We start from the raw sequence: 27,793 nt of genomic DNA on the forward strand, positions 1-27,793 counted from the left end.
CCTACCCGCAGTGAGCTTACAGTCTAAAGAGGAGCATACACTCTTTAGAGAAGCAGCGTGGCTCAGTGGAAAGAGCACGGGCTTTGGAGTCAGAGGTCATGAGTTCGAATCCCAGCTCCGCCACTTGTCAGCTGTGTGACTGTGGGCAAGTCACTTAACTTCTCTGTGCCTCAGTTACCTCATCTGTAAAATGGGGATTAAGACTGTGAGCCCCAGGCGGGACAACCTGATTCCCTTGTGTCTACCCCAGTGCTTAGAACAGTGCTCGGCACATAGTAAGCGCTTAACAAATACCACCATTATTATTATGAATCATAGCAGTGGACTGCTGGGAAACCACTGCAGCAAGCAGGTCAGCGTGGTGGGTATCATCATCATCATGTCTCATTTTTATCACATAATTTATTGACTACCTACTCTATGCAGAGCACTGTACTAAGTGCTTAGGAGAGTACAAAATAATTAAAAGTCATGATCCCTGCCCTCAAAGAGTTTACAATCTAGTGGGGAGACAGATGCTTAAATACATTATAGGAAGGGGCAGTAATAAAGTAAATAAGATAAGGTAGTAGCTTGAGGGGTTAGATGGTGCAGAAGAGCAGAGCTACCAGTTGGAGAATTCAAGGAGGGAAGATTCAAGATTATTTGGGAAGGATTCCAGGAAATACGATCTCATACAGGCTTTGAAGATGGGAGAGCAGTGGTCCGTGGGATGTGAAGTGAGAGGCAATTCCAGGTAACAGGAAAGGTGTGAGCAAGTGGTTGGCAGGGAAAGAGATGAAAATGAGGCCTGGTGTGAGTGGGTTGTCTTGAGAAGAATGAAGCGTGCAGTCTTGCATGTAGTAAGAGAGAGGAGAAGTAGTGGGGAGAGAGCTGATTGTGTGCTTAAAAGTCAGTGATCAGGAGTTTCTCCTTGATGTAGAGAAGTAGGATGGCCTATTGGATAGAGCCCAAGCCTGGGAGTCAGAAGGACCCGGATTCTAAACCTGGTTCTGCCACTTGTCTGCTGTGTGACCATGGGCAAGTCACTTCACTTCTCTGTGCCTCAATTTCCTCATCTGTAAAATGGGGATTAAGACTGTGAGCCCTACTTATAACTTGTATCTGGCATATAGTACCTGGCATATAGGAAGCACTTAACAAATATCATCAAAGAAGACTAGGCAATGATTGGAGGAGTAGAGAAATGTGCACAGAACATTTTAGAAAAATAATTTGGGTAGCAGAGTGAAGAACCAACTAGATAAGGGAGAGGGGAGAGGCAGGAAGGTAAGAGAATAGGCCAATACAGTAGTTGAGGCAGGTTGTGGTAAGTGTCTGGACCAGTATGGCTACTGCTTGGATGAAATGGAAGGAATGGAGTCTTGGACACATTGTGGAAAAAGAACCATCAGGATTCGGCGAGAGGCTGGATGTGAGGGTTGAGCGAGAGAGAGAGAGAGAGGAATTGGGGATAATGCCAATATTTTGGGCTAGAGAGAAGAAGAAGGTGGTGGTGGTGTCCATGTGGTGAGAAAGTGAGGTGGAGGAGGGAGGATGGGAGTTCTGAGTGATTGAATGAATGACAATTCAATGAATGAACGTCAAGGGGAGAAAAATGCTACTAGAAAATCATGTGACATCAAATGCAACAATTTTATTCTTGAATATAGGTTTTATTTGAGGAAGCAATGTAGCCTAGTGGAAGAAGCCCAGGCTGGGAGTCAGAGGACCCGGGTTCTAATCCTGGCTCTGCCGCTTGTCTGCTGTGTGACCTTGGGCAAGTCACATCACTTCTCTGTGCCTTGGTTACCTCAGCTGTAAAATGGGGATTGAGACTGCAAGCCATGTGGGACAGGGACTGTGTCCAACCTGATTATCTTACATCTACCCCAGCACTTAGTACAGTGCCTGGGACAAATTAAGTGCTTAACAAATACCATAAAAAAACATTCAATCAGTCAATCAATGATACTATGTACAAAGCACAGTTCTAAATACTTAGGAGAGTAAAGTCTCTAGATTATAAATTCATTATGGGCAGGGGACGTGTCTGCTAATTCTATTGTGCTGTATTCTCCTGAGTGTTTAGTACAGTGATCTGCACATAGTAAGTACTCAAATACCATTGATTGATTGACTGATAAAAGCCGTTAAGCTCTCTGGGCCTGTTTCCTCATTTGTAAATTAAATTAGGGATTTGATACTGCTCTCTCCCCCCACTTTCACTGTACACCTGTCATGGGATGGAGGCTATCTCCAACCTGACACCTATTAAACATTTAACAAATATGTTTAATAAAAAGGAAGGGGAAAGGATGAAATGGTGTTCCTTGGTCTGCCAGATCATAACGGTAGTGTACCTTGTCATCTCTCTAGGATCTCACGACTCCTTCAGCTTCTACATAGACGAAGCCTCCCCCGTTGGCCCGGAACAGCCAGAGACCGTCCAGAATTTTGTCTCCGTGTTCGGGACGGTAGCCAAAAAGCTCATGAGGAAGTGGCTGGCTACTCAGACGATGAATTTTACTGGCCAGCTGGGGGCCGGGATCCGGTATTTCGATCTCCGGATTTCCACCAAGCCCCGAGACCCGGACAACGAACTCTATTTTGCCCACGGCTTGTTCAGTGCCAAAGTCAATGAGGGCCTGGAGGAGATCAACGCATTCCTCACCGATCACCACCAAGAGGTGGTCTTCTTGGACTTCAACCACTTCTATGGGATGCAAAAATGTCACCACGAAAAACTGGTCCAGATGCTGAAAGACACATTTGGGAACAAAATGTGTCCGGCTATTTTTGCCCAAGAAGTCAGTCTAAAGTACCTGTGGGAGAAGGATTACCAAGTCCTGGTCTTCTACCACAGCCCCGTGGCTTTGGAGGTGCCCTTTCTCTGGCCCGGGCAGATGATGCCGGCGCCTTGGGCAAACACGACCGACCCAGAAAAGCTGATCCAGTTTCTGCAAGCGTCCATCACCGAGAGAAGAAAGAAGGGCTCGTTTTTTATATCTCAGGTGGTGCTCACTCCCAAAGCGAGTACTGTGGTCAAGGGTGTCGCCAGTGGGCTCAGAGAAACCATCACAGAAAGGTAAGGGGTCTTCTCAGGCCTCCTGGCCCCTCGGAGATGTTCCGTTCGGCTTTAACTCCTGGAAAGGGCCGGAGCCAAGGAATCCCACTGGGTTCTGGAGAGCGAGGGCCTTGGGAAGCACTACAGCCTAGTGGAAAGAACACAGGCCTGGTAGTCAGAAGGACCTGGGTTCTAATCCCGTCTCTGCCACCTCCGTGGGCAGGTAATTTCATTTGTCTGTGCCTCAGTTACCTTGTCTATAAAATGGGGATTAAGACTGTGAGCTCTGGCAGGGAATATCAGTGTTTATTGTACTGTACTTTCCCAAGCGCTTAGTACAGTTCTCTACACACCATAAGAGCTTAATAAATACCACTGAATGATTGGATGAATGAATGTGGGGCAGGGACTGGATCCACCATGATTTCCTTATATCTACCCCAGCCCTTAGAACAGTGCTTGACACATAGTAAGCACTTAACAAATGCCATAAAAAAAGTTCCCGAGTCCCATCCCGTCGGATATCTCCTATTGTTCTCACGCTGACCCTGTAGGGCAAGGAGAGGTAGAGATTATTTTCTCCATTTCCCAGAGGAAGAAACTGAGGCCCAGGGAGGTTACACATCTTAACAAAGGTCACCCACCAGGCCAGTGGCAGAGTCGGTACTAGAACCCAAGTCTGCGGACTCCCATCCTTTCACCATTTCAACCCCATGTCCTATCCATCAAGCTAAGCAGCCCACCCAGGGCCCTTAGTGGCTGGGGCAGGATTTTTGTGACCCTCTACAGTGGCCCCTCATTCTGGCTCTGCTTGCTGTCAACTGTGACGGAGGCCAGTTCCAGGAGACGCGGAAGGAAGAGTAGTGAGAGATGGGCAGTCTAAAGTTAGTAATGGTAATATTTTAACTGGGAAAATCCCAGAGGTAGCAGCAGCTTTGAAGCCTTGTCGGTTTTGAACACACCATTTGCAAAGAGATTTATGGCCTTACTAACTTTTTTTTAAATGGTATTTGTTAAGCTCTTACTTTGTGCCAGACACTGTATTAAGTGCTGGAGTAGATGTAAGCTAATCAGGTTGGACACAGTCCACATAATGTTGGTATTTGGTATTTGTTAAGCGCTTACTATGTGCCGAGCACTGTTCTAAGCTCTGAGGTAGATACAGGGTGATCAGGTTGTCCCACGTGAGGCTCACAGTTAATCCCCGTTTTATAGATGAGGTAACTGAGGCACAGAGAATTTAAGTGACTCGCCCACAGTCACAGAGCTGACAAGTGGCAGAGCCGGGAATCGAACCCGTGACCTCTGATTCCGAAGCCTGGGCTCTTTACACTGAGCCACGCTGCTTCCCCATCCCCCATGGGGCCGACAGTATTATAATCCCCATTTTACAGATGAAGTAACTGAGACACAGAGAAGTGAAGTGACTTGTCCAAGGTCACACAGAAGATGAGTGGTCGGGGCAGGATTAGAATCCAGGTCCTTCTGACTTCCAGGCCAGTGCTCTAGCCACTGGGCTACGCTGCTTCTCTTTGAACATCTGGATGGAGGCCTGGGAGCACATGACTCGAGACCATAAATTCAGTTCCTCAGAACTGATGATTAAGCATTTAGTACAGTAATAAGGTTGGTATTTGTTAAGCGCTTACTATGTGCAAAGCACTGTTCTAAGTGTTGAGGGGATACAAGGTGATCAGGTTGTCCTTCATGGGGCTCACAGTCTTCATCCCCATTTTACAGATGAGGTAACTGAGGCCCAGAGAAGTGAAGTGACTTGCCCAAAGTCACACAGCTGACAAGTGGCAGAGCTGGGATTAGAACCCATGACCTCTGACTCCCAAGCCCAGGCACTTTCCACTGAGCCACGCTGCTTCTCTACAGTGTTCTGCAAACAGTGTACACTCAATAAATCCCACTGATTGATGGTGAGAGAGGGAGTTCCTTCCAGATAGTTACTGTAGTTTCTCTTTCAATCAGTCAAGACATTTATTGAGTGCTTACTGTGTGCAGAGCACTGGGTCTGCCTCTTGTCTGCCGTGTGACCTTGGGCAAGCCAGTTAACTTCTCTGTGCCTCAGTTACCTCATCTGTAAAATGGGAATTAAGACTGTGAGCCTCAGGTGGGACAACCTGATTACCTTGTATCTACCCCAATGCTTAGAATAGTGCTTGGCACTTAGTAAACACTTAACAACTACCATAATTATTAGTATTAGTATTTCTGTGCACATGGGAAGGACAATAGAACATTTTCTGCCCACAGTGAACTTACAGGCTAGAGAGAGAAACAGACATAAATAGAAATAATTAATTTGTACAAAACAATGAGGCCAACCCCTGGAGAGAGAGAGAGAGAAGATTGAATGAACCTTCCCAGGTAGTCTGTTTCATTCAACTCATTTGGAAAGTTGTTCCCGTGGTGCTAATCTTGAAAGGTTTGATGAAATCAGAGCAGGGTAACTGCTGTCAAGTGGGTTGGGTGAATTTTCCAGCCAAGTCCTCAGCAAATCCAGGCCACTCGGCAGAGCTTGCAGGGGATGGGACATCTGGGGACGAGCCTGGACAATCAGATTGGTCCAGTGGATAAACTGCAGGCCTGGAATTCGGGAGACCTGGGTTTTAATTCCAGTTCTGCCCCTTGCCTGCTGCATGGCCTTGTAAAGACACTTAACTTGGGGCTTCCGTTCCTCATCTCTAAAATCGGGGAATTATAGACCAGTTCTAAGTCCCCTTAGACAGTGAGCCCCATCCGGGGCAGGAACTGGGTCTGATCTAATTGCAACATATTTGCCTTAGACCTTAACGCAGTGCTTGGAACATAGTAAATGATGAACAGATATCACAATTATGGCTATTACTATTTATTATGACTATTATTATTTATCTTTACTATTTTATCATTTTTGTGATTATTATTATCATTATTATTGGGGAAGGAAAACCTGAGGGTTTGAGTTGTCCTGGGAGAAATCTCTAGAGGGTGGGTAGACCATCACATGGGGCTCTGTGTTGTGCACCTGGGGAAATGTATGGCCTAGCGGTTAGAGCATGGGCCTGGGAGTCAGGAGGACCTGAGTTCTAATTGCCATCTGCCAATTGTCTGCTGTGTGGCCTTGGGCAAGTCACTTTACTTCTCTGTACCTCAGTTACCTCATCTGTAAAATGGGGATTAACTGTGAACCTCACGTGGGACAACCTGATTACCCTGTATTTACCCCAGCGCTTAGAACAGTGCTCTGCACATAGTAAGCGCTAACAAATACCAACATCATTATTACCCTAGCACTTAGTATGGTGTTTGACACATAGTAAGCATTTAACAAATACTGTTAAAAAAATTTGATTGTACTCTGGGAGAGCAGACAAATTTAGTGTAGAAACATTATGCAAAGGGCATACTTTATCCTTCAAAGAGATAACAATTGTGATATTTGTTAGACATTTACTGTGTACCAAACACCGAGCTCACTATTCTACAGTCTGATCAGACACAGTCCCTGTCCCACATCAGGCTCACAGTCTGAGGGAGAGCAGTCCCTATTTCACAGATGGGGAAACCGAGGCATAGAGGAATGAAGTGACTTGCCCAAGGTCATAAAGAAATCAAGTGGTGGATCCGGGATTAGAACCCAGGCTTCCTGGCTCTCAGGCCTGTGTTCTTTCCGCTAGGCCACACTGCATCCCATTCACAAAGAAATCATTGTTCTAAACCGTGGAAAGAACTGAATCACTTTATGACTCATCTCTTCAAGCTTTGTCACCGAGTTTTCCTATTTGGGTGAGCAAAGCTTTGAACAAGAGCATTTAGAAAACATCATTTCTGGTAGTGCAATACCCCTCAGGGAAATGGCTCCAGCCTGGATTTTGGTACAGATGCTGTGATTCGACCTGTTGGTCTCCTACTTAACAATGCTTAAACCCCCAGATTTTCTTCATGTTAAGACCCATTTTTAAGTTTCATTTTCAAACGTTAATCTCGGCTCCAAAGTTTCTAACTCCCTGCAGCGACGAGGGGTCGATATGGTACAACTTCCCCCAGAGGAGAGTCAGTTTGCTCAGTTGCTCGATTTGTCAGCTTTCGACAGGCAATAGGGGTGTCATGTAACATATTATAATAATAATAACAGTAATGGTATTTGTTAAGCGCTTACTACATGCCAAGCACTGCTCTAAACACAGGGGTAGATACAAGGTAATCAGATTCTCCCACGTGGGACTCACAGTCTTAATCCCCATTTTACAGATGAGTTAACTGAGGTCAAGAGAAGTTAAAGGACTTGCACACAGTCACGTAGCTGACAAGTGGCAGAGTTGGGATTAGAACTCACGACCTCTGACTCCCAAGCCCGTGCTCTTTCCACTGAGCTATGCCGTATTTGTTAAGACCTTCCTATGTGCCAGGCACTATACTAAGTGCTGGGGCAGATACAAGCAAATTGGGTTGGACATAGTCCCTGTCCCAAATGGGATTCACAGCCTCAATCCCCATTTTACAGATGAGGTAACTGAGGCACAGAGAAATGAAGAAAATTTGCCCTAGGTCACACAGCAGACAAGTGGCAGAGCTGGGATTAGAACCCATGAATTTCTGACTCCCAGACCCGTCTCTCTGTGCTACACCAGGTGGAGAGTGTGGGGCTCAGTCTATCCTGCCGATCTCTCCTTGTCTCCACTAGACGCAGCTCCCTTTGGAGTCAGGTTCCCATTGTGACTCTGGAATTATCATGATAATTTCAGCCGTGGTTGAGTGTTTTCACTGTGCTGAGCACTGGGATGATGCAGTAGAAGCAGTAGTAATAGTATTTATTGAGCACTTACTGTATGCAGAACACCGTACTAACCGTTCCGGGAGAGAATACATGGCTGGGAATTAGACGGGGTCCCTTCCCCTGAGAATTAGACAGGGGGCTCACAATCTAAGAGGCGAGGGCGCTGGAGACAGACACATCAGATGTTATGAAACACTAAAACATTAAAATGGCATAAGGCACAGAGGCAAGTACACAAAATAAAAAGAAAAGTCAGTAGGGTGATGTGGCTAGAGGAGCAGGATTTCAGGGTCCCCGTGGTTCGGGGTTCAGCACTCAGCCGTAGCCACAGCGATCACTCCAGTAGTCACCAGTTTTCCCAAGATTTTGCGGAAGGCTCCTGCTCTGTGCATTTTTTCTCTTTCCTGATGGGGTGGTGGAAGGCAGGAGGAGATGGAGGGGGAGGAAGAGGAGGAAGAAGAGGAGAAGGAGGAGAGCCAGTGCCCGTTCCATGCATGGCTGCCTGTTCAGTGTGGGGACACAAAGAGCGGGCGGCAGCAGCCTTAAATCCCTGGCCTTGTTGGAATGTCTAAGAAGGAAATGTAGGGAAGATTTGTTTGGAGCTAGGCTGCTGTCTTAGAGTAAAGTTTTCTAGACTGTCCATTCCAAGCACTTAGTACAGTGCCCTGCACATAGTAATTGCTCAATAAATACAGTCGAATGAATGAATGAATGCACTGGGATTAAGTCCTCTCGGGGACAATTTCTTGGTCCTTGTTTTATTTTTTCAAAGGTGACTGGAAGAGTGCCACATTTAAGGATTATGAAGGAAGGCCGGGCTGCCCTTACCAACCCAATGTGCAGAAACACCTCTCCTTTGGCTTCCAGGCCCTCAGTCAGTCAATCAATAGTATTTATTGAGTGCTGAATGGGTGTGGTGAACTGTACTAAGCACTTGGGAGAATCCAAAATAAAAGAGTAGATGTAAGCGATCCCTGTTCACAAGCAGCTTACAGAATTGGGAGGAAGACAGGCATGAAAATAAATTATAGACAGAGATATACATAAGTGCTGTAGGGCTGGGGTAGAGCGTGTGAAGATCACTGTACTAATCACTTGGGAAAGTACAATATAACAATATAATAGACACATTCCCTGCCCCTAACAAGCTTACAGTCTAGAGGGGGTGAAGGCATCCTTCTACTTCTCTGCCCATGAGAGTAGAGGCTTCTTGTGGGCTAGAAATGGGTCACTTCTTGTTTTTGTACATAGCTTTTTTTATGGTATTTGTTAAACTCATGCTATGTGCCAGGCACTATACTAAACACTGGGGTAGATGCAAGCTAATCAGGTGGAACACAGTCCATGTCTCACATGGGGCTCACAGGACTTATCTCCATTTTGCAGATGAGGTAGCTGAGGCACAGAGAATTTAAGTGAATATCCAAGGTCACACAACAGACAATCGGCAGAACCAGAATTAGAACCCAGGTCACTCCCAAGCATTTATTTCAGGGCATCGCCTTCAGAAGTTGTTCAGTGATTGCTATACTTACTATTAAATAGCAATTCAGATCATCTACTTATTCATATATTTATTCAGTGATTTGTCTTTCTCTACTTTGGCTTTTACCATCTGTGCATCTGGATCTACCCGCTGCTTCCTGTACTTGAAAATAATTTGTATTAATTATTATGGAAATAATAATTGTGGTACTTTTTAAGTGTTTACTCTGTGCCAATCACTCTTCTAAGTGCTGGGGGTAGGTTCAAATCAATCAGGTTGGACTCGGTCCCCGTCCCACATGGGGCTCACATTCTTAATCCCCATTTTACAAATAAGGTAATTGAGGCCCAGAGAAGTAAAGTGACTCATCCAAGGTCACACAATAGACATGTGGCGGAGCTGGGATTAGAACCCAGTTCCTTCTGACTCCCAGGCCTGTGCTCTCCCCAGTAGGCCGTGCTGCTTCTGACTAAGCCACACTGGTATTTGCCTGCCTCCCTTCTAAACTGCAGGCTACTGGAAAGTGTGAGCCCAGTGCTGTGCTTTAATCTAAGCATTGGCCCCAAGTATCCGATCCCAGCATCCTGCACACAACAGGCATTCAATACAGTGCTCTGGGCGAGTAGGCACACAGTACAGTATCCTGCACGCAGTCAGTACCCAATTTAGCAATCTGCACACAATAGGTGTCCAGTTCAGCTCTCCAGACCCAATGGGCTTCCATTACAGTAGCCCGCCCATAGTACATGCCTATGACAGAGAAAAGCACACCGCCAGAGCCCAATAAGTCCTATTGACAGTGATGATGATAAAGATGATGATGATGGCGAAGTGCACTTAATGGAAGCCACAGCCTTCCTTGAGGTGGAAGCCACTTTGGAAAGTTCCTGCTCTTCAGAGAGGGAAAAGAAAGGTTCTGGGAGCGATTGGAGAAATGGGTCTATTCCTGGAGTGCTGTTCAGCCAGCTGCGAATGAACTTGTTTATGATGCTGACGATAATTGGACACGAATAGCTAAAGGCAATGGCTTGGCGGCCATAATCACCCCAAGTGTGAAATCACAGCTGGCTTTAAAAATGTCTTCCAACCCGCATCTCCCCGCCAGATCATCTGGGGAGCTATTTCTGGGACTTGGTCTTGCTACCGCGCATGGGTGGAGTGTGGGTAGGTGACACATTGGTCTGTGACTTCATCGACGGATGTGAGAAGTATAGAATGTCCTTTGGAAATACACAGGAGATCCACTCTCACAAAAAAAAAAATAATTAGTCAATGAACTCATTGCAATCACTACTGTTAATAAGAGCTCCGGGCTGAAAAGCTGTTCCCAAAATGACTTAGCTCTAGTTTAAAATACATCAGCAGTGGGAGAAAATGAAACAACAGTGCTCCAGGAAGTTTGTCTCAGTTGCTCACTCATCAACCTTTATATGTGCAAAATGTTTTCCTTCCATTTGCCTTAGAAACCCCAATGCCATTATCATAATGATAGTGGTCCTCACCAGCATTTCTGTCATACCTGATGAATCCCCTACTTTCAGCAGATGCTCCCCAGCCCCTATTACGGTGCTCTCCACAGTTATCATCAACGGTGTTTAGTCAGCACATTCTAAGTGCAGAGCACTGTACTAAGCACTTGGGAGAATAAAATACAGCAGAGTTAGTAGACACATTCCCTGCTCACAAGGAGCTTACAGTCTTGGGGGGGGGGGTCAATGCCAATAAATTATACCAATAAATTATTTATGATATATAATTTATAAATATGTACCTTAGTGTTTTAGTGTTGAGGTTGGGATGGATCCATGGCCACAGATCCAAGTGTAAAGATGGTGCGGAAGAGAGAGGGAGCCAGGGAGACAGGCTTAAATGGGGTTTAAACGGGGAAGGCTTTTATTTAGGGAAGTTGCCACCCACTACAGTGCTCCTCCCATTACGGATCTTCAATATGTCCTCCTTTATTTTTAACAGTCATGAGTTCTAATCTCGGCTCTGCCACTTGTCTGCTGTGTGACCTTAGGCAAGTCACTTAACTTTTCTGGGCCTCTGTTACCTCATCTGGAAAATGGGGATTAAGATTTTGAGCCCCATGTGGAATAGGGACTGTATCTAACCTGCTTAGGTTGTAGCTACCCCAGTACTTAGAACAGTGCTTGATACATAGTAAACGTTTATCAGTTACCATTATTACTGAGCACTTATTATGTGCCAGGCACTGTTCTAAGTGCTGATTTCTTATTAATCAATCAGTAGTATTTACTGGGTGCTTACTCTGGGCAGAACGCTATCATGAACTCCGAGAGTTATTGCAGATCATCATTCCCAGAGAGAAGAAAAAGCTGAGTTGGAAGGAAAAAAAGCTTTTTCCTAAAATCATCTTCTTTGGTCATAATCTCAGCAGAGCTGGGGATTTTTCAGGCTTTTTCTGAAATGTCTGAGATGCCCATTACATTGCATTCCCTGGATTTGATGAAAAAAGGGTGAAGGCAAGCAGCATGCTTTTAAGGCATGATCAATGGTGAGGCCTCATTCATATGTCAAGGAATAATAATAGTAATTGTGGTATTTATGTGCATGCACTGCACTAAGCACTGGCGTGGTTACAAGCAAATCAGTCCCTACCCGACATGGGGCTCACAGTCTCAATCCCCATTTTCCAGATGAGGTAACTGAGGCACAGAAAAGTGAAGTGACTTCACCCAAGGTCACACAGCAAACAAGTGGGTGAGCCGGTATTAGAACCCATACCCTCTGATTCCCAGACCCATGCTCAATCCACTGCACCACACTGCTTCTCTAAGGAATGTCCTTTGAATAGCAAATAGTAAACAGTAGATTCATTATTTCCTTTGCTTTCAGAGTAGCTTGATGGGTAAGCTGCTCCTTAGACCAATCTGCCCATCTTGGATTGCCTGACTTACAATTTTGATCTCAGTGGCCAATTTCAGATCAGCTTGACTAAGGACACGGGGAAAAATCTTGGCTGTCTTTCCTCCTGTCTTGGCGTTCCGGTAAGTTGGATCAGCAGAATTCTCTGCCGAACCTGTCCAATCAGTAGACTTTATTGAGTGCTTACTGTGTGCAGAGCATTGTACTAAGCACAGAGAGTAATACAAAGAACAATATAACAGACATATTCCCTCCCCACAACAAACTTACAGTCCAAAGGGGAAGCGGATGTAAGTATAAATAAATAAAATTACATATAGGTACATAAGGCCATTGATCAATCAATCAATCAGTGACTTTGATTGAATGCTTCCCGTGTTCAGAGCCCTGTATAAAGTGCTTGGGATAGTACAGAACAACAGAGTTGGCAGAAATGTTCTCTGCCCACTGTCAGTCAATTAATCGATTGTATGTACTGAGAGCTTACTGTGTGCAGAGCATTGTACTAAGTTTGGAGGGTACAGTATAACAGAGGGGTCAGTAACTAGATAGACCAGGTTGGCATTAGAAGAGCAAAGTGTGTGGGCTGGGTTGTAGTAGAAGAGCAGAGGAGGAAGATAGGAGGGGTAAGGTAAATGAGTCCTTTAAAATCAATGATAAGGAGTTTCTGTTTGATGCAGATGTGGATGAGCAACTACTAGAGATTCTTGAGGAGCGGGGAAACAAGGACTGAATGGGCTTTGTAAAAAAAATGACCCGTGCAGCCGAGTGACGTATGGACTAAAGTGGGGAGAGGCGGGAAATAGGGAGGTCAGCAAGGAGGCTGATGCAGTAATCAAGGTGGGATATTCTTGTATTCATTCATTCATTTGTATTTATTGAGTGCTTACTGCATGCAGAGCACTGTACTTAAGTTCTTGGAAAGTACAATTCAGCAATAGATAGAGACAATCCCTCCGCAGTAACAGGCTCACAATCTAGAACGGGGGAGACAGACATCAAAACAAGTAAACGGGCATCTAAAGCATCAATATAAATGAATAGAATCATAGATTTATACACATCATTCATAAAATAAATGGAATAAATATATACACACAGTGCTGTGGGGCGGGGAGGGGGTAGAGCAGAGAGAGGGAGTCGGGGCAATGGGGAGGGGAGGAGGAGCAGAGGAAAGGGGGAGCCTAGTCTGGGAAGGCCTCCTGGAAGAGGTGAGCTTTCAGTAGGGCTTTGAAGGGGGGAAGTGTGCTAGTTTGGTGGATGTGAGGAGGGAGGGCATTCCAGGCCAGAGGTAAGACACGGGCCAGGGGTTGACAGCGGGACAGGTGAGGATGAGGCCCAGTGAGGAGGTTTGCGGCGGCAGAGGAGCGGAGTTTGCGGGCTGGGATGGAGAAGGAGAGAAGGGAGGTGAGGTAGGAGGAGGCAAGGGGATGGACAGCTTTGAAGCCAATAAGGAGTTTTTGCTTGATACAAAGATTGATAGGCAACCACTGGAGATTTTTGAGGAGGGGGGACATGCCCAAAGTGTTTCTGTTGAAAGATAATCTGGGCAGCAGAGTGAAGTATAGACTGAAGGAGAGACAGGAGGTTGGGAGAGCTGAAAGGATAGGCTAGGATAATTGCTTGGATTAATGTGGTAGCAGTTTGGATGGAGAGGAAAAGGTGGATTTTAGCGATGTTGTGAAAGTTGAACTGACAGGATTTAGTGATGGATTGAATACGTGGATTGAATGAGAGAGATGAGTAGGGTATAATGCCAAGGTTACGGATCGTGAGACAGGAAGGATGGAGGTGCTGTCTACAGTGATGGGAAAGTCACTGGGAGGACATTGGAAGAGTACAGTATAGTTGGTAGACACAAATTCCTGCCCTCCAGGTGCTTATAATCGAATGGGAGACAGAATCTAAGGAGATATACACAAGGACTGTGCTTGTTGGGATAGGAAAGATCATTTCAGTCCCAGAGCCTCTCCCCTTGGCTTTCTCTTTCTAAACCATGTGGATCTATGGCATAAATGGCCTTTGATCCACTTAAATTTGCCCAATAATACCAACATATTTCCTGGACCTCTTTTCCGCAAAGGGCTGTTCCATCCCAGATCACTTTGAGCAGTCTGAGAGTGAGCCTGCTAGTCAAAATTGACTTGACCTGACATGTTTAGTCTAAAACTATCTTTCTCCACTTAGAACCCTTAGAAAATCACTTGGAATTTCTCCTGTATTTCTTCAGCCCCTGTGAGAACTATTTTAGAAAGTTTGGTTAACCTAAAAGCCGCCAAAAGCTTTTTAAAGTCTGAAGAGGGGGGACAAAGCAGTTTTCAGCGGTCAGAAAAGCATTCGGATATACGCAGGTGCTTTGTGCTTGGAGAATTCAAAGCAGCAAGATCATAAAATTGCCAAATGTCTAACCTGAATAAGTTGGTTTACATAAGATGGTTGTTGCCTAACTTTTAACCCATCACTACATGAACACTCGGGCAGAAAGGAAAAAAAACAAACCAAGATTTATAGAAAGGACATCTCAATAATATTTTTACTGTATACCCTAAAAGGCCTGGGGAGGCATGAATATATAATGAAAGGTTTACTGCATCATTATCATCGTGTTGTTTAATGAGCACTTACCACATACACTCATACCCAACGAAGGCTGAACACTGTACTGGGTTCTTAGGAGCATATAATAGAAGTAAAAGATTTCAAAGAACTTCCGATCCAATGGGAGAGAAAAGCAGACCAAACTGAATATGTCTAAAGCCTGAATTCATCTCCTATCTTAGCTTCATTCTTCCATCTAAATTTCCCCTCTCTGTTGATAATGCCGCTATCCTCCCTGTCCCACAAATCCAACACCTCGATATCATCTTTAGCATTTTGCTACCTTTTAACCCTCACACTGGGACGAATGCTAAATCCTGCCAGTTCTTCATCCACACAATATTGCTTCTTTTAAATTGTTAAGTCTTGAAAAATGTGTTTACTCACATAATCTCAGTCCTCCCCTATTTTGGAGAAGGCAATAAAAGGTTATTTTTTCCAGCAGTGATAGCAGCGAAGAAGAGAGGGTCAGAACCTTGCCATCAGTGCAGATCCAACCTCGCACCCTGGAGAAGTAGTGTAGTGGCCAGTGTCTTAGAGTCTGTGAACTCCCGGGATGTGGCACCTCCTCAAAAAAACTTGCTCATTCTTGTCATAACATCTACAAAGAATTCCCAAAACCAGAATGCCACTAAATCGTAAGCTACTCCAAAGACACACTTCTGGAAAGCAGAGATGTGGTCTGTCTTCTACTTTTAAAATGTTCCCAAACACATAATTCAGTGCTGTACTCAAAGATATAATAATGATGGTATTTAAGTGCTTACTATGTGCGCTTAACACTGTTCCAAGTGCTGGGTACCTGCCTGCCTTCCTACTTGGACTGTGAGCCCTATGTGGGACAGAGACCGTGTCAGACTTGATTAACCTGTAATTACTCCAGCGCTTAGAACAGCACTTGGCACATAGCAAATGCCATCATACCAAATACAATGCTCAGTTAGTGCTCTGTTTATAATAAGCACTGAGTACAGTGCTCTGCCCACAGCAGACAACTGGGACTGTGCTCTGCGCACAGACGCTCGGTACAGTTCTCTGTGTATAACAGGCCTCCAGTTCAGTTCTCTTCCCACAGTAGATATCTGCTCTGCACATAGGTGATCAGTATAATGCTCTCTATACAGTAAACACCCAGTAGGTCCTCAAACAATACTGATGAGGAAGACAAAATTCAGCAGAGAACCTCAAAATGAAAATTCAGTCTGTCAGTGATTTGCTTATCTGGTCAAGGGCAGTGATAACTAAAATGTGTCAGATTCATTCTTTACTATCTTTGTGTAGTGGGTGAAACTAATTTACTTTTCCACCAATCCCAGTTCTTTTTTTATTAAAGTTTCCATTTAATTAAGTTATTTCCCATTACCATAGTATCCATTTCCAGGAATGCAGCAGGGCAGCCATGTGTGAGCTTGTTGTGGGTAGGTATTTGTCTGTTTGTTGTTTTTATTGTACTCTCCCAAGTACTTAGTACAGTGCTTTGCCCACAGTGACTGCTCAATAAATACAATTGAATGAATGAATGTGGGAAATGCAATTGCGGATGAATGCTTGGTGACCACACTGCTGGCAGTGGGGTTGCTGGAGACACTGGTGAGGGAGCCCTGGCCTATAGAATCCATTCAGAAATATACTTTCAACTCAGGCCGAGGTGTAAATATTTGTTGCCACGGGAACCAAGATTGTGCCTGAGAAGAATGAGATTGGCTTTCCAGCATCTACAAAAGATCCAGTTCTTGCCTGCGATTTCTGAGAAGCAGCATAGAGTAGGTAGAGCCTGGGCTTGGGAGTCAGAAGGGCATGAGTTCTAATCCTGGATCCACCACTTGTCTGTTGTGTGGACTTGGTCAAATCACTTTGCTTCTCTGTGCTTAATCTGTAAAATAGGGTTTAAGAGTGTGAGCCCCATGTGGGACAGGGACTGTGCCCAACCTGATTTGCTTGTATCCAGCCCAGCACTTAGTACAGTGCCTGGCACATAGTAAGCACTTAACAAATAATAATAATATTGGTATTTGTTAAGCGCTTACTATGTGCAGAGCACTGTTCTAAGCGCTGGGGTAGATATAGAGTAATCAGGTTGTCCCATGTGAGGCTCACAGTAAATCCCCATTTTACAGATGAGGGAACTGAGGCACAGAGAAGTTAAGTGACTTGCCCACAGTCACACAGCTGACAAGTGGCAGAGCTGGGAGTTGAACTCATGACCTCTGACTCCAAAGCCCAGGCTCTTTCCACTGAGCCACGATACCATCATTATTATTATTATTAGATTGTAAGATCCTCTCCCAGGCACCCAGTACAGTGGTTTGCACACAGTAAGCACCCCCATAGGGTGCCCTGGGTGAATCTGCATTCGGCCACTTGCCTGCTGTGGGACTTTGGGCAAGTCATTTGACTTCTCGGTGTCTCATTTTCCTCATCTGTAAAGTGAGAGCTCAGTGCTTGTTCTGCCTCCTACTTAGGCTGTGAGCTCCCTGTGGGATGGGATTGTGTGTGACCTGATTACCTTGGATTTACCTCTGCTTTTGGTACAGTGCTTGGCTCATAGTAAATGCTTAATAAATACCAACATCATCATCAGTAATGTTGGTATTTTGTTAAGTGCTTACTATGTGCCAAGCACTGTTCTAAGCGCTGGGGTAGACAGGGGAATCAGGTTGTCTCACGTGGGGCGCACAGTCTTAATCCCCATTTTACAGATGAGGTAACTGAGGCACCAAGAAGTGAAGTGACTTGCCCAAAGTCACACAGCTGACAAGTGGGCGAGCTGGGATTCGAACCCATGACCTCTGACTCCAAAGCCCATGCTCTTTCCTCTGAGCCACGCTGCTTCTAATGTACTAGGCACTGCACTGTACAGAGCTCTTTAGAGAGAACAAGGAACATAAAATAAATGATCCCTTGAGGATTTTACATTTCCAGAATCCCACTGGCATTCTGTAACTTCCCTTGGGCCTTCCTCTATCAATCAATTAATGCTATTTAGTAAGCACTTACTGTGTGCTTTTGGGAGAGTACAAAAGTCATTCAATAGTATTTCATTCAGTTATATTTTTTTGAGCACCTACTGTGTGCAGAACACTGTACTAAGCATTTGGGAAAGTACAGTACAGCAACAAAGAGTACATTACAGCAACCAAGAGATGCTGTACAATACAACAGAGTTGGAGGACACATTCCCTGAGCCCTTCCCAAAAAAGCATAAAGCAAGTTTTTATAGGGGCATATTCCTTTTAGGTGCTCACTTTGTTATCCTAAATAAAGTGTGATTCATTCATTCATTCATTCATTCACTTAATAACATTTATTGAGTGCTCACTGTGTGCAGAGCACTGTACTAAGTGCTTGGAAAGTACAATTCAGCAACAAATAGAGACAATCCCCGCCCACAGTGAGCTCACAGTCTAGAAGGGGGGAGACAGACATCAAAACAAGTGAACAGGCACCAGTAGCATCATTATAAATGAATAGAATTATAGATATATACACATTAATAAAAATTAATAGAATTATAATTATAAATATGTACATATATACACAAGTGCTGTGAGACTGGGAGGTAGGTAGAGGAAAGGGAGTGAGTCAGGGTGATGGGGAGGGGAGGGGGAGAAGAGGAAAAGGGGGGCTTAGTCTGGGAAGATCTCTTGGAGGAGGTGATGCATCCAATCTCTAGGAGGCAGAAGGTAAATTAAATAGTAGGAATCTCTGCATATTAGTTTCAGTGTACTTTTGCTACATGATGGGAGAGAATTCCTAAGGAAACCCTAGCTAGGGATGCTAGGCACCTTCTCCATCTCTTAAAACTCCTGTATCTGAGTATATCTCTCTGATCCCTCAGCAAACTTTTCTGTGAGTGTGTGTGTGTGTTTATGTGTGTGTTGTGCATGTGTGTCTGGCTTTATTCATGTGTGTCTACTGTGTTGGCGATATGCTTACCAGTTCAAGAAATAAGAAGTAGCAGCATGGTCTAGTGGAAAGAGCATGGGCCTGAGAATCAGAGGACCTAGGTTCCAATTTTCCACTCCTCCATTTCAATCAATCTATCAATTGATTTATTTAGAGCAAATGAGTTCTCCAAGGGAGTGGGTGTAGATGGAGAATAGAAAGGGACGCAGAACTGAGGCTTGAAGGACTCCCACACTTAGGGGGTGGGAGGCAGAGAAGGAGCCCATGAAAGAGACTGAGAATGAGCAGCCAGAGAGATGAGGAGAACCCAGGAGGGGTAGGTGACAGTGAAGCCAAGGTTAGATAATGTTTCCATGAGAAGGAGGTGGTCCACAGGGTGGAAGACAGCTGAGAGGTCGGGGGGGACTAGGATGGAGTAGAGGCTGTTGAATTTGATAAGAAGGACATCATTTGGTGATGTTTGAGAGAGCAATTTTGGTGGAGTGAAAGGGACGGAAGCCAAATTGGAGGGAGTCAAGGAGAGAATTTGAGGAAGGGAAAGTGGGGGTAACAGTTATAGACAATTTGCTCAAGGAGTTTGGAGAGGAATGTCAGAGGGAGATGGGGCAATAATTGGAGGGAGTCATGGGGTCAAATGACTTTTTTTAGGATAGGGGATTCACATTTCTAAGTGTGAATCAATTAATCGGTCAACAGTATTTATTGAGCACTTATCGTGTGCAGAACACTATGCTAGGCATTAAGGGAGAGTACAATACAACATTAGATAGACGTGTTCCCTGTTCACAAGGATCTTACAGTCTCAAGGATTACATATGTGGACATTCAATAGCTATTGTTCTCGAAGACCTCATTAGCTTTAATGAATGATGATTATGAGCCAAAGGGTGAAAAGCAAGCAGTGAAATGATCTTATTATCAGGATCCTCTTCGTCGATTGGTCCAACAAATCCCAAAAGAAGCATTTCCTGGGCATAGCACGTATTCCCAGTCTGGGCTTAGAGGAACGAATCTGTGGGACTTGATTGTCCGCTCCAAGGTAGCTACTGACTGAGGTTTGTGTTAAAACTCATTTCAACACTTGCAGTTTGGATGAATCGCTTGATCCGACCAGGGTTCTGATGCAAGAGCTTGGGGGGAAATGATTAGGAGAAATGAGAAAAAAACCCAAAATAAATGCTGCCAAGACAGCATTACAAGCCTCATCAAAATATGTACAAAAATCTGGTTTCCCATGTGCCTTAGAGTGCCTCAGCACGCAAAGCATGGCCAGCTGCAATATTGCCCGATTTGGCCATAATTATCAATGCCAGCGTGATCCACAAAACCCAGATCTATAAAAAGACCTCACACTGCCGCTCCCTCAGGGCCGATGAGGGGTTTTGCCTTAATAATTCAACGACTCTAAAACTCCCTGACAGTCAGAGTGCTTTGTGAAAGCAAAGTGGCCTTATTCGTTAGTTGGTCGGGTTTGGCTTTTGTGGAACCTGCTGAAAAGTTGACCCTCAAGGAAGACTTACAATCCGTTTTTCAGAGTTCATTTTAAAAAAAATATTGCTATTAGAGAGGTTTAGAATCTTACAAGGAAAAAGCCCAAGAACCAAACTTCCCATACTGTTACTGTAGGGATGATCTAGGTATCTTTACCTACATCTAATACTTTCGATGGGTAAGTTGAGGAGGTATTTGGTATTTGTTAAGCGCTTACTATGTGCCGAGCACTGTTCTAAGCGCTGGGGTAGGCACAGGGGAATCAGGTTGTCCCACGTGGGGCTCACAGTCTTAATCCCCATTTTACAGATGAGGGAACTGAGGCACCGAGAAGTTAAGTGACTTGCCCAAAGTCACACAGCTGACAAGTGGCAGAGCCGAGGTTCGAACCCATGACCTCTGACTCCAAAGCCCTGACTCTTTCCAGTGAGCCACGCTGCTTCTCAGGAGGGAAGATCGGACCCATATTCTGTGTTTGAATTTTTTAATACATTCATTCAATAGTATTTATTGAGCGCTTACTATGAGCAGGGCACTGTACTAAACGCTAATCTACTCTGGGCTTCAGTAGGAATGGCAGCAGCGCTGCCTCCGGGAAAAGGCACAGGCCTGGGGGACAGAGGACCTGGGTTCTAATCCTGACTCTGCCACTTGTCTGCTATGTGACCTTGGGCAAGCCATTTCACTCGTCTGTGCCTCAGATTGCTCATCTGTAAAATGGGGATTCATTACCTGTTTTTTTATGGTATTTGTTAAGTGCTTTGTATGTTCCAGGCACTGTTCTAAAAACTGGGGTAGATACAAAGTAACCAAGTTAGACACAGTCCATGTCCCACATGGGGCTCACCATCTTAATCCCCATTTTACAGATGAGGTAACTGGGACACAGAGAAGTTAAGTGACTTGCCCAAGGTCACACAGCAGACAGGTGACAGAGCCAGGATTAGAACCCAGGTCTTTTTTGACACCTGGGCCTGTAATCTATCCACTAGGCCACGCTGCTTCTCTTGAGGAACTCCCACAGTGTGGGAGGCACAGGAGGAGCCCATGAAAGGGACTGAGAAGGAGCGGCCAAAGAGATAGGAGGAGAACCAGGAGAGGACAGTGCCAGCGAAGCTGAGGTTGGATAATGTTTCCAGGAGAATGGGGTGGTCATCAGTGTCCAAGTCAGCTGAAAGCTCAAAGAGAAATAGTGTCCAATCTAATTACCTTATATCTACCCCTGCACTGAGAACTGTGCCTGGCACATGGTAAGCACCTAAATCATGAAAACAAAAACAAAAATTAAAAGGCTCAGTTTTGGTTTCCCTTCTATTCTCCATCTATACCCTCTCCCCTGAAGAACTCATTCGCTCTCATGGCTTCAACTACCATCTCTATGAGGATGATTCCTGAATCTACCCCTCCAGCCCTGATCTCTTTTTTTATTTGCAGTCATGCATTTCCTCTTGCCTCAGGACATCTCTACTTGGATGTTCTACTCACATCTCAAATTTAACATGTCCAGAATAGAACTCATCCCACCCAAATCCTGTCCTCTCCCCAACTTTATCACCTCCATCCTCTTGGTCTGACAAGCCTGTACCCTGGGAGTTTTCCTTGTCTCATCTCTCTCACTGAACCCACATATTCGATCTGTCACCAAATCTTATTGGTTTTATCTTCACACTGTCACTAAAATCCTCACTGACCTCTCCATCCAAACCGCTACCACATTGATTCAAGCCCTAATCCTATCTTGTCTTGACTACTACTCCTCAATGACCTACTTGCCTCCTCTCTCTCCCCAGTCCATATTTCATTCTGCTGCCTGGATCATTTGTCTAAAAAAAACTTTAGTGTGTCTCCCCACCCCTCAAGAGGCTCCAATGGTTGCCTGTCCACCTCTGCATCAAACAGAAACTCCTTACTGTTGATTTTAAAGCTCTCATTCATCTTGCCCCCTCCTATCTTACCTCCCTTATTTCCAGCCACAACCCAGCATGCTCATTTCCCTCCTCTAATGCCAACTTATAAACTCTATCTCAAGCTTGTCTAACTCATCGCCAACCCCTTGCCCAAATACTGCCTCTGGCCTGGAATTCCCCCCACCCTGCATATCCAACGGATGATCACTCTCCCCACATTCAAGGCCTTATTCAAAGCACATCCCCTCCATTCATTCATTCATTCATTCATTCAGTAGTATTTATTGAGCTCTTACTATGTGCAGAGGACTGTACTAAGCGCTTGGAATGTATAAATCGGTAACAGATAGAGACAGTCTCTGCCCTTTGACGGACTTACAGTCTAAGTGGGGGAGGCCTTTCCTGACTAAGGCATCATTTCCTCTTTGCCCACTCCCTTCTGGGTCATCCTTGCACTTGGATTTGCACCCTTTATCCCCCACACCCTTGGGCCCCAGCGCTAATGTGCATATCCAAAATTCATGTATTTATATCATTGTTTGTCTCCCCCCTCTAGACTCTACGCTCCTTGTGGGCAGGGAATATGTCACACAACTCTGTTATGTTGTACTCTACCAAGCACTTAGTACAGTGGTCTACACACCGGAAGCATTCAATAAATACCATTGATTGATTGATTTTGAGTTTTCTTCAGGTTTGGTCTCTAAAATTCATTCAGAATTGGCACATCTGTGTTGTGCAAAACATTGCATTGGACACCTTCTCTTTGTGATGCACTCTACTGAGCGCCTATTCAGCCCAGAGCCCTGAACAGGGTACCTATTTAGGATATTTTAATGCCTGCCTTTTCTGTGTAGAGCACTGCCCGGGGGACCTATTGCATGCACAGCACTGTCTTAAGCACTTTGGAACACAGAGAACAAGTAAGAGATGCAGTCCCAGAAGGTGAAGAATTCAAGGATTGTGAATTTGGATAATGACCAAAAGTGTTCATTTGTATAAATCATCTCAATCTAGTGCTAACTCTGCCCTTCACAGGATTGTCTAGATCCACCCCTCCCATGCCACCCAGTCAGTCACCATCTTGGCCCAACCTCATCATATTACTATTTTAATATTGAAACAGCCCCTTCGCTGGTCTCCCAGCCTCCAGCCTCTACCCACCTCCCTCTCTTCCCCATGCTCCTACATGAAACATCTTCTTCAAATGTCACTTTGCACACATCTCCCCACACTCCAGAGAACTCTCTGGCTTCCCTAAAATGTGTGTGGCTTCCATTTCCTCTGCATTGAGCAGAAACTCCTCATCACTAACTTCAGCATTCTTCCCCAGATTTCTTCATTTTCCTCATCACCTCTCTTCTCCTGCTGCTCTTCACCTTACTCATGAGCTTTTCTTTTCCTTCTGCTGTTTTACTCTGTTCCCCTACCTGGAGTTCCACCTCCCACTTCAAATATGCCGCACCATAGTTCTTCTCATCCTCAAAACCTTATTTTTTAATGGTATTTGTTAAGTGCTTACTATGTGCCACTCACTGTACTAAGTGCTGGTGTAGATATAAGCTAATCAGGTTGGATGCAGTTCATCTTCCAAGTGGGACTCACAGTCTTAATCCCCATTTTACAGATGAGGTAATTGAGACCCAGAGCAGTTAAGTGACTTGCTGAAGATCCCACAGCAGACAAGTGGAAAAGTCAGGATTAGAACTCAGGTCCTCTAACTTCCAGGCCAGTGCTCTTTCTGCTAGGCTTTTCTGCTTCTCATAATCTTCCGAAAATCTTTTCTAGGAAGCTCCACCTGATTAATTTGGGACAGGGACCGTATCCAACCTGGTTTAGCACATAAGGCTTAAAAAATGCCATTATTGTTATTATTAACAATAATCATGTCACCCTGAAAATTGAATTAACTCCACAGCCACCCTTAGCAATTGTGCAAACAGGTGTGGTGAGCTGCTATTGAGAAAGGGGCTTACTTCAAGATGAAGTTTCATAAAGGACAAAAGGCAAAGAAACAAAAGAGAAAACAGTGTGAGGCCCTGAAAGCCTCAAACATGACATCCATAAAGGGGCAGTTTTTTTACACGCAGGTTGGCCAGAGACTCTGGTCCCTCGTTGGCTTTTTCAGTCCCACACATACCTATAGGTGAATTTCACTATCAGCGTGGTCTTTGAATACGATGGGCAACTACCGTATTTACTCATGAAATTGTCAATTTGGAGGGTGGAAATCAAGGATTATTTTTTGTCCCGCATAATTACCTCTCGTTGACTTTGACACAGTGGCTATCACGGATATCTTATAGTCTCTCTTTTGCATCAGCAATCCTTCCCAGCATGGATAGATCTGATTGCATGCAAAATACAGTCTTTCCACAGATTATATTTAAAAATTTTATAGCTGGTGGCACCACCAATATTTACTTAACTTTGTATTTTTTATGTTCGCTATCCCTTTCACTCTCCCTCCTTCTGAAGCAGCTTAATTGATCATTTACCTATTATTTACAAAGACATCTATACCCTGCCAACGTTGAAAGCACCTAATCTACGAAGACAGTGCTGTGATGTCTGGAGTCCTGTAAATTCTGTAATATAACTGGCTTCATCCAAAGGAGAGACATTGTGCTCATTCCCTGCTTGGTATTGCTGCAACTGGCCACTCCCTCTCAACAGGAAGCAGTACTAATCGTACCTTATTCTTAACTCCCCCCCTGACCCCTAGTCTGAACTATTGCTTCAGACTGAAACTCCTTCTCCTTCCATCCCCATGCAAATCCATCAGACCACAACAACACTATCCTTAAATCCCTTCTCATATCCCACCTCCTCCAATAAGTTTTCCCCATTAATTTGGGTAAACTTAGCTGACACTCAGCCTCCACCCCCCCAGGCTTTGCCTCTCGGGCTCTGACGTCCATCAAGCTCTACCCCTCAGGCTCCACTCCCCTACACTCTGCCTCTTGGGCTCTGCCCTTCCAAGGTCTACTTAATCCTCAGGCTGTGTCCCCCATGCTTTGCCTCTTGGGCTTCACCTCTCCCTCTCCCCAGCTCTACCCCTCAGGCTCCAACTCTTGGGCTCCACACCCCCAAACTCTACTCCTCAGGCTTCACCCCTCTATGCTCTTCCACTTGGGCTCTGCCCCCCCCCACAAGATCTACCCCTGAGGCTCCATTTCAACACCCCAACACCATTCCCACACTGGAAGTGGCAGTGAAGGGCAGTGAGCAACCAAGGAGGAACAGTTGGGGCGAGAGAGAAGGCCTTACATGCACTCAGCCTCATTCCAATTTGGTGAAACTTTCACTCATTTTGGATTCGGTGCATGATTCGAAGAAAAGGGATTTTATCTTAGCCAACTAGACGGGCATCTCAATAAGAAAATGACTTCCTCTGGATAGTAAGACTTATCAAATGCAAGTATCAACCTCACCTTTGACGGCAGGGTTCATGTCTACTTCCTTTGTGGTATTCTCCCAAGCAGGACACTGCCCTGCACAGAGCAAGCACTCAATAAGTACCACAGATGGATTAAACCATATCAAAATCACTCTAAATATTTCCGTGTCTGCCCCATTAATGCCAGCTCCTTGAAGGCAGGGAATCTCACTGTGCAGCTGTGTACTTCCTGAGTGTTTAATATGGTGCATTGCACCCAGTGGTTGCTCAAAAAATACTACTACTATCAATTAATGTCAGTAGTATTTAATGAACACTTACTGTGTAAAAAGCACCATGCTGTCTTGGGAGAATACAATATATCAGAGAAGGCAGACACATTTTCTGCCCACAGTGAGCTTACAATCTAGAGGAGGTAGTTAGTTTTCTGACCTCCTTTGTGAAGACTGTGAGCCCATTGTTGGGTGGGGATTATCTCTATCTGTTGCCAAATTGTACTTTCCAAGCATGTAGTGCTCTGCACATAGTAAGCGCTCAATAACTACGATTGAATGAATGAACGAATGAACAAGCTCAGTGAAGCGGTCTCCGCAGACCGAGTTTCACTTCTATTGCCTCTTGCTGTTCTTCATTAGATGGGAAGGGGATAAAGTAACATTTTTTTGTTCAAAGCTCTGGACCTTACTGATGCCTGGCTGACGCCAGGTGTGATCAATCATACTAAAATATTCATTTAGTCCCTGGGCTCGAGACAGATGAAATGCATTTACAACTTCATAGAACAACCGAAGGGCATTGAGTATCGATCAGTCTTTGAGTGGAGCGATTGCCTGCAGCTTGAATGCTACCATGGCCAATAAAATGTTCTCTAGCGAAGTGCTGGTTGGGTGGAACACTTCCATTTTGGGTCCTTGAAGAACTGCCTTTCTCCAGTGTGAGCTGACTTGTCCATGGGACCATCACTTTATCCACTGCTGACTCTGATATACAGCTTATTCCAAAAATTGCCTACCATATGCAGAGTCCGGGAACAGTCAATAAATATTTAGGCTGTTCAGGGCTGGTCTGTGAGCCCCCTGTGGGACAGGGATTGAGTCTGACCTGATGGTCTTGGATCTACCCCAGTGCTTAGTACTGTGCTTGATACATTGGAAGGGCTTACCAAATACCACCGTGATTATTAATATGAAATTCGGGCATTAAATTAAGTGGAGTGAATTTTAGAGACCAAATCTCGAGCAGGGTCTCCCTCCTTATTCATTCAACCGTACTTACTGAATGATTACTGTGTGCAGAGCACTGTACTATGCACTTGGGGGAGTAAATACAACAATAAACAGTCACATCCCCTGCCACAATGAGTTTACAGTCCAGACTGTGACTCCCATATGAGATGGTCCGAGCCCAGCCTGATTATCTTGGATCTATCCCAGCACTTAATACAGTGCTTGGCATATGGTAAGTACTTAAAAAACTCCCTTACCATTGATTATAATTACTAAGATAATAATAGTATGTGTTAAGCATCTGTCATCTGCCAAACACTGTACTAAGCTCTGGGGTAGATAGCTTTGGCTTCAAAGCTCTCCATCACCTTGCCCCCTCCTACCTCACCTCCCTTCTCTCTACTGTCCTCCCCATACATTCCGCTGCTCTGCTGCTCACCTTCTCACGGTCCCCTGTTCACACCTATCCCGCCGTCGACCCCTGGCCCACGTCCTCCCACTGTCCTGGAATCTCCTCCCTTCTCACGTCTGCCAAACTAACTCTCTTCCCCTTTTCAAAGTCCTACTGAAAGCTCACCTCCTCCAAGAGGCCTTCCCAGACTGAGCCCCCCCCTTTTCTCTCTGCTCCCCCTCCACCCTCTGCTTCTCCCCTCCCCTCCCCTCAGTTGAGCCCCCTTTCCCTCAGCTCTCCCTCCCCTCCCCACTCCACCCTCTGCTCCTCCCCCTTCCCCCTTCTCCTCCCCTCAGCACCGTGCTCATTTGTATATATTATTTATTTATTTTGTTAATGAGGTGTACATGCCCTTGATTCTGTTTATCATGATAATGTTGTCTTGTTTTTGTTTTGTTCCGTTTTGCTCTGCTGTCTGTCTACCCTTATTTGACTGTGAGCCCGTCAGTGGGCAGGGATTGTCTCTATCTGTTGCCGAATTGTACATTCCAAGCGCTTAGTACAGTGCTCTGCACATAGAAAGCACTCAATAAATACTATTGAATGAATGAATACAAGATAATCAGGTCCCACATGGGGCTCACAGACTCAATCCCCATTTTTCCGATGAGATAACTGAGACAGA

At 45.0% G+C, this 27,793-nt stretch overlaps 1 protein-coding gene across 1 annotated transcript in view; it reads left to right on the forward strand.

Annotated features, from left to right (window-relative positions):
• The window catches only part of PLCXD3 (phosphatidylinositol specific phospholipase C X domain containing 3), a 115,184-nt gene that overhangs the window by 69,289 nt on the left and 18,102 nt on the right, over window positions 1-27,793 (forward strand). The window contains exon 2 of the mRNA XM_029059226.2: window positions 2,359-3,067. Within this exon, the coding sequence (XP_028915059.1) occupies window positions 2,359-3,067 (709 nt within the window). The remainder of the gene's footprint in view (window positions 1-2,358; window positions 3,068-27,793) is intronic.

Source organism: Ornithorhynchus anatinus, chromosome 3, assembly GCF_004115215.2.
Source record: "Ornithorhynchus anatinus isolate Pmale09 chromosome 3, mOrnAna1.pri.v4, whole genome shotgun sequence".
NCBI lineage: Eukaryota > Metazoa > Chordata > Mammalia > Monotremata > Ornithorhynchidae > Ornithorhynchus > Ornithorhynchus anatinus.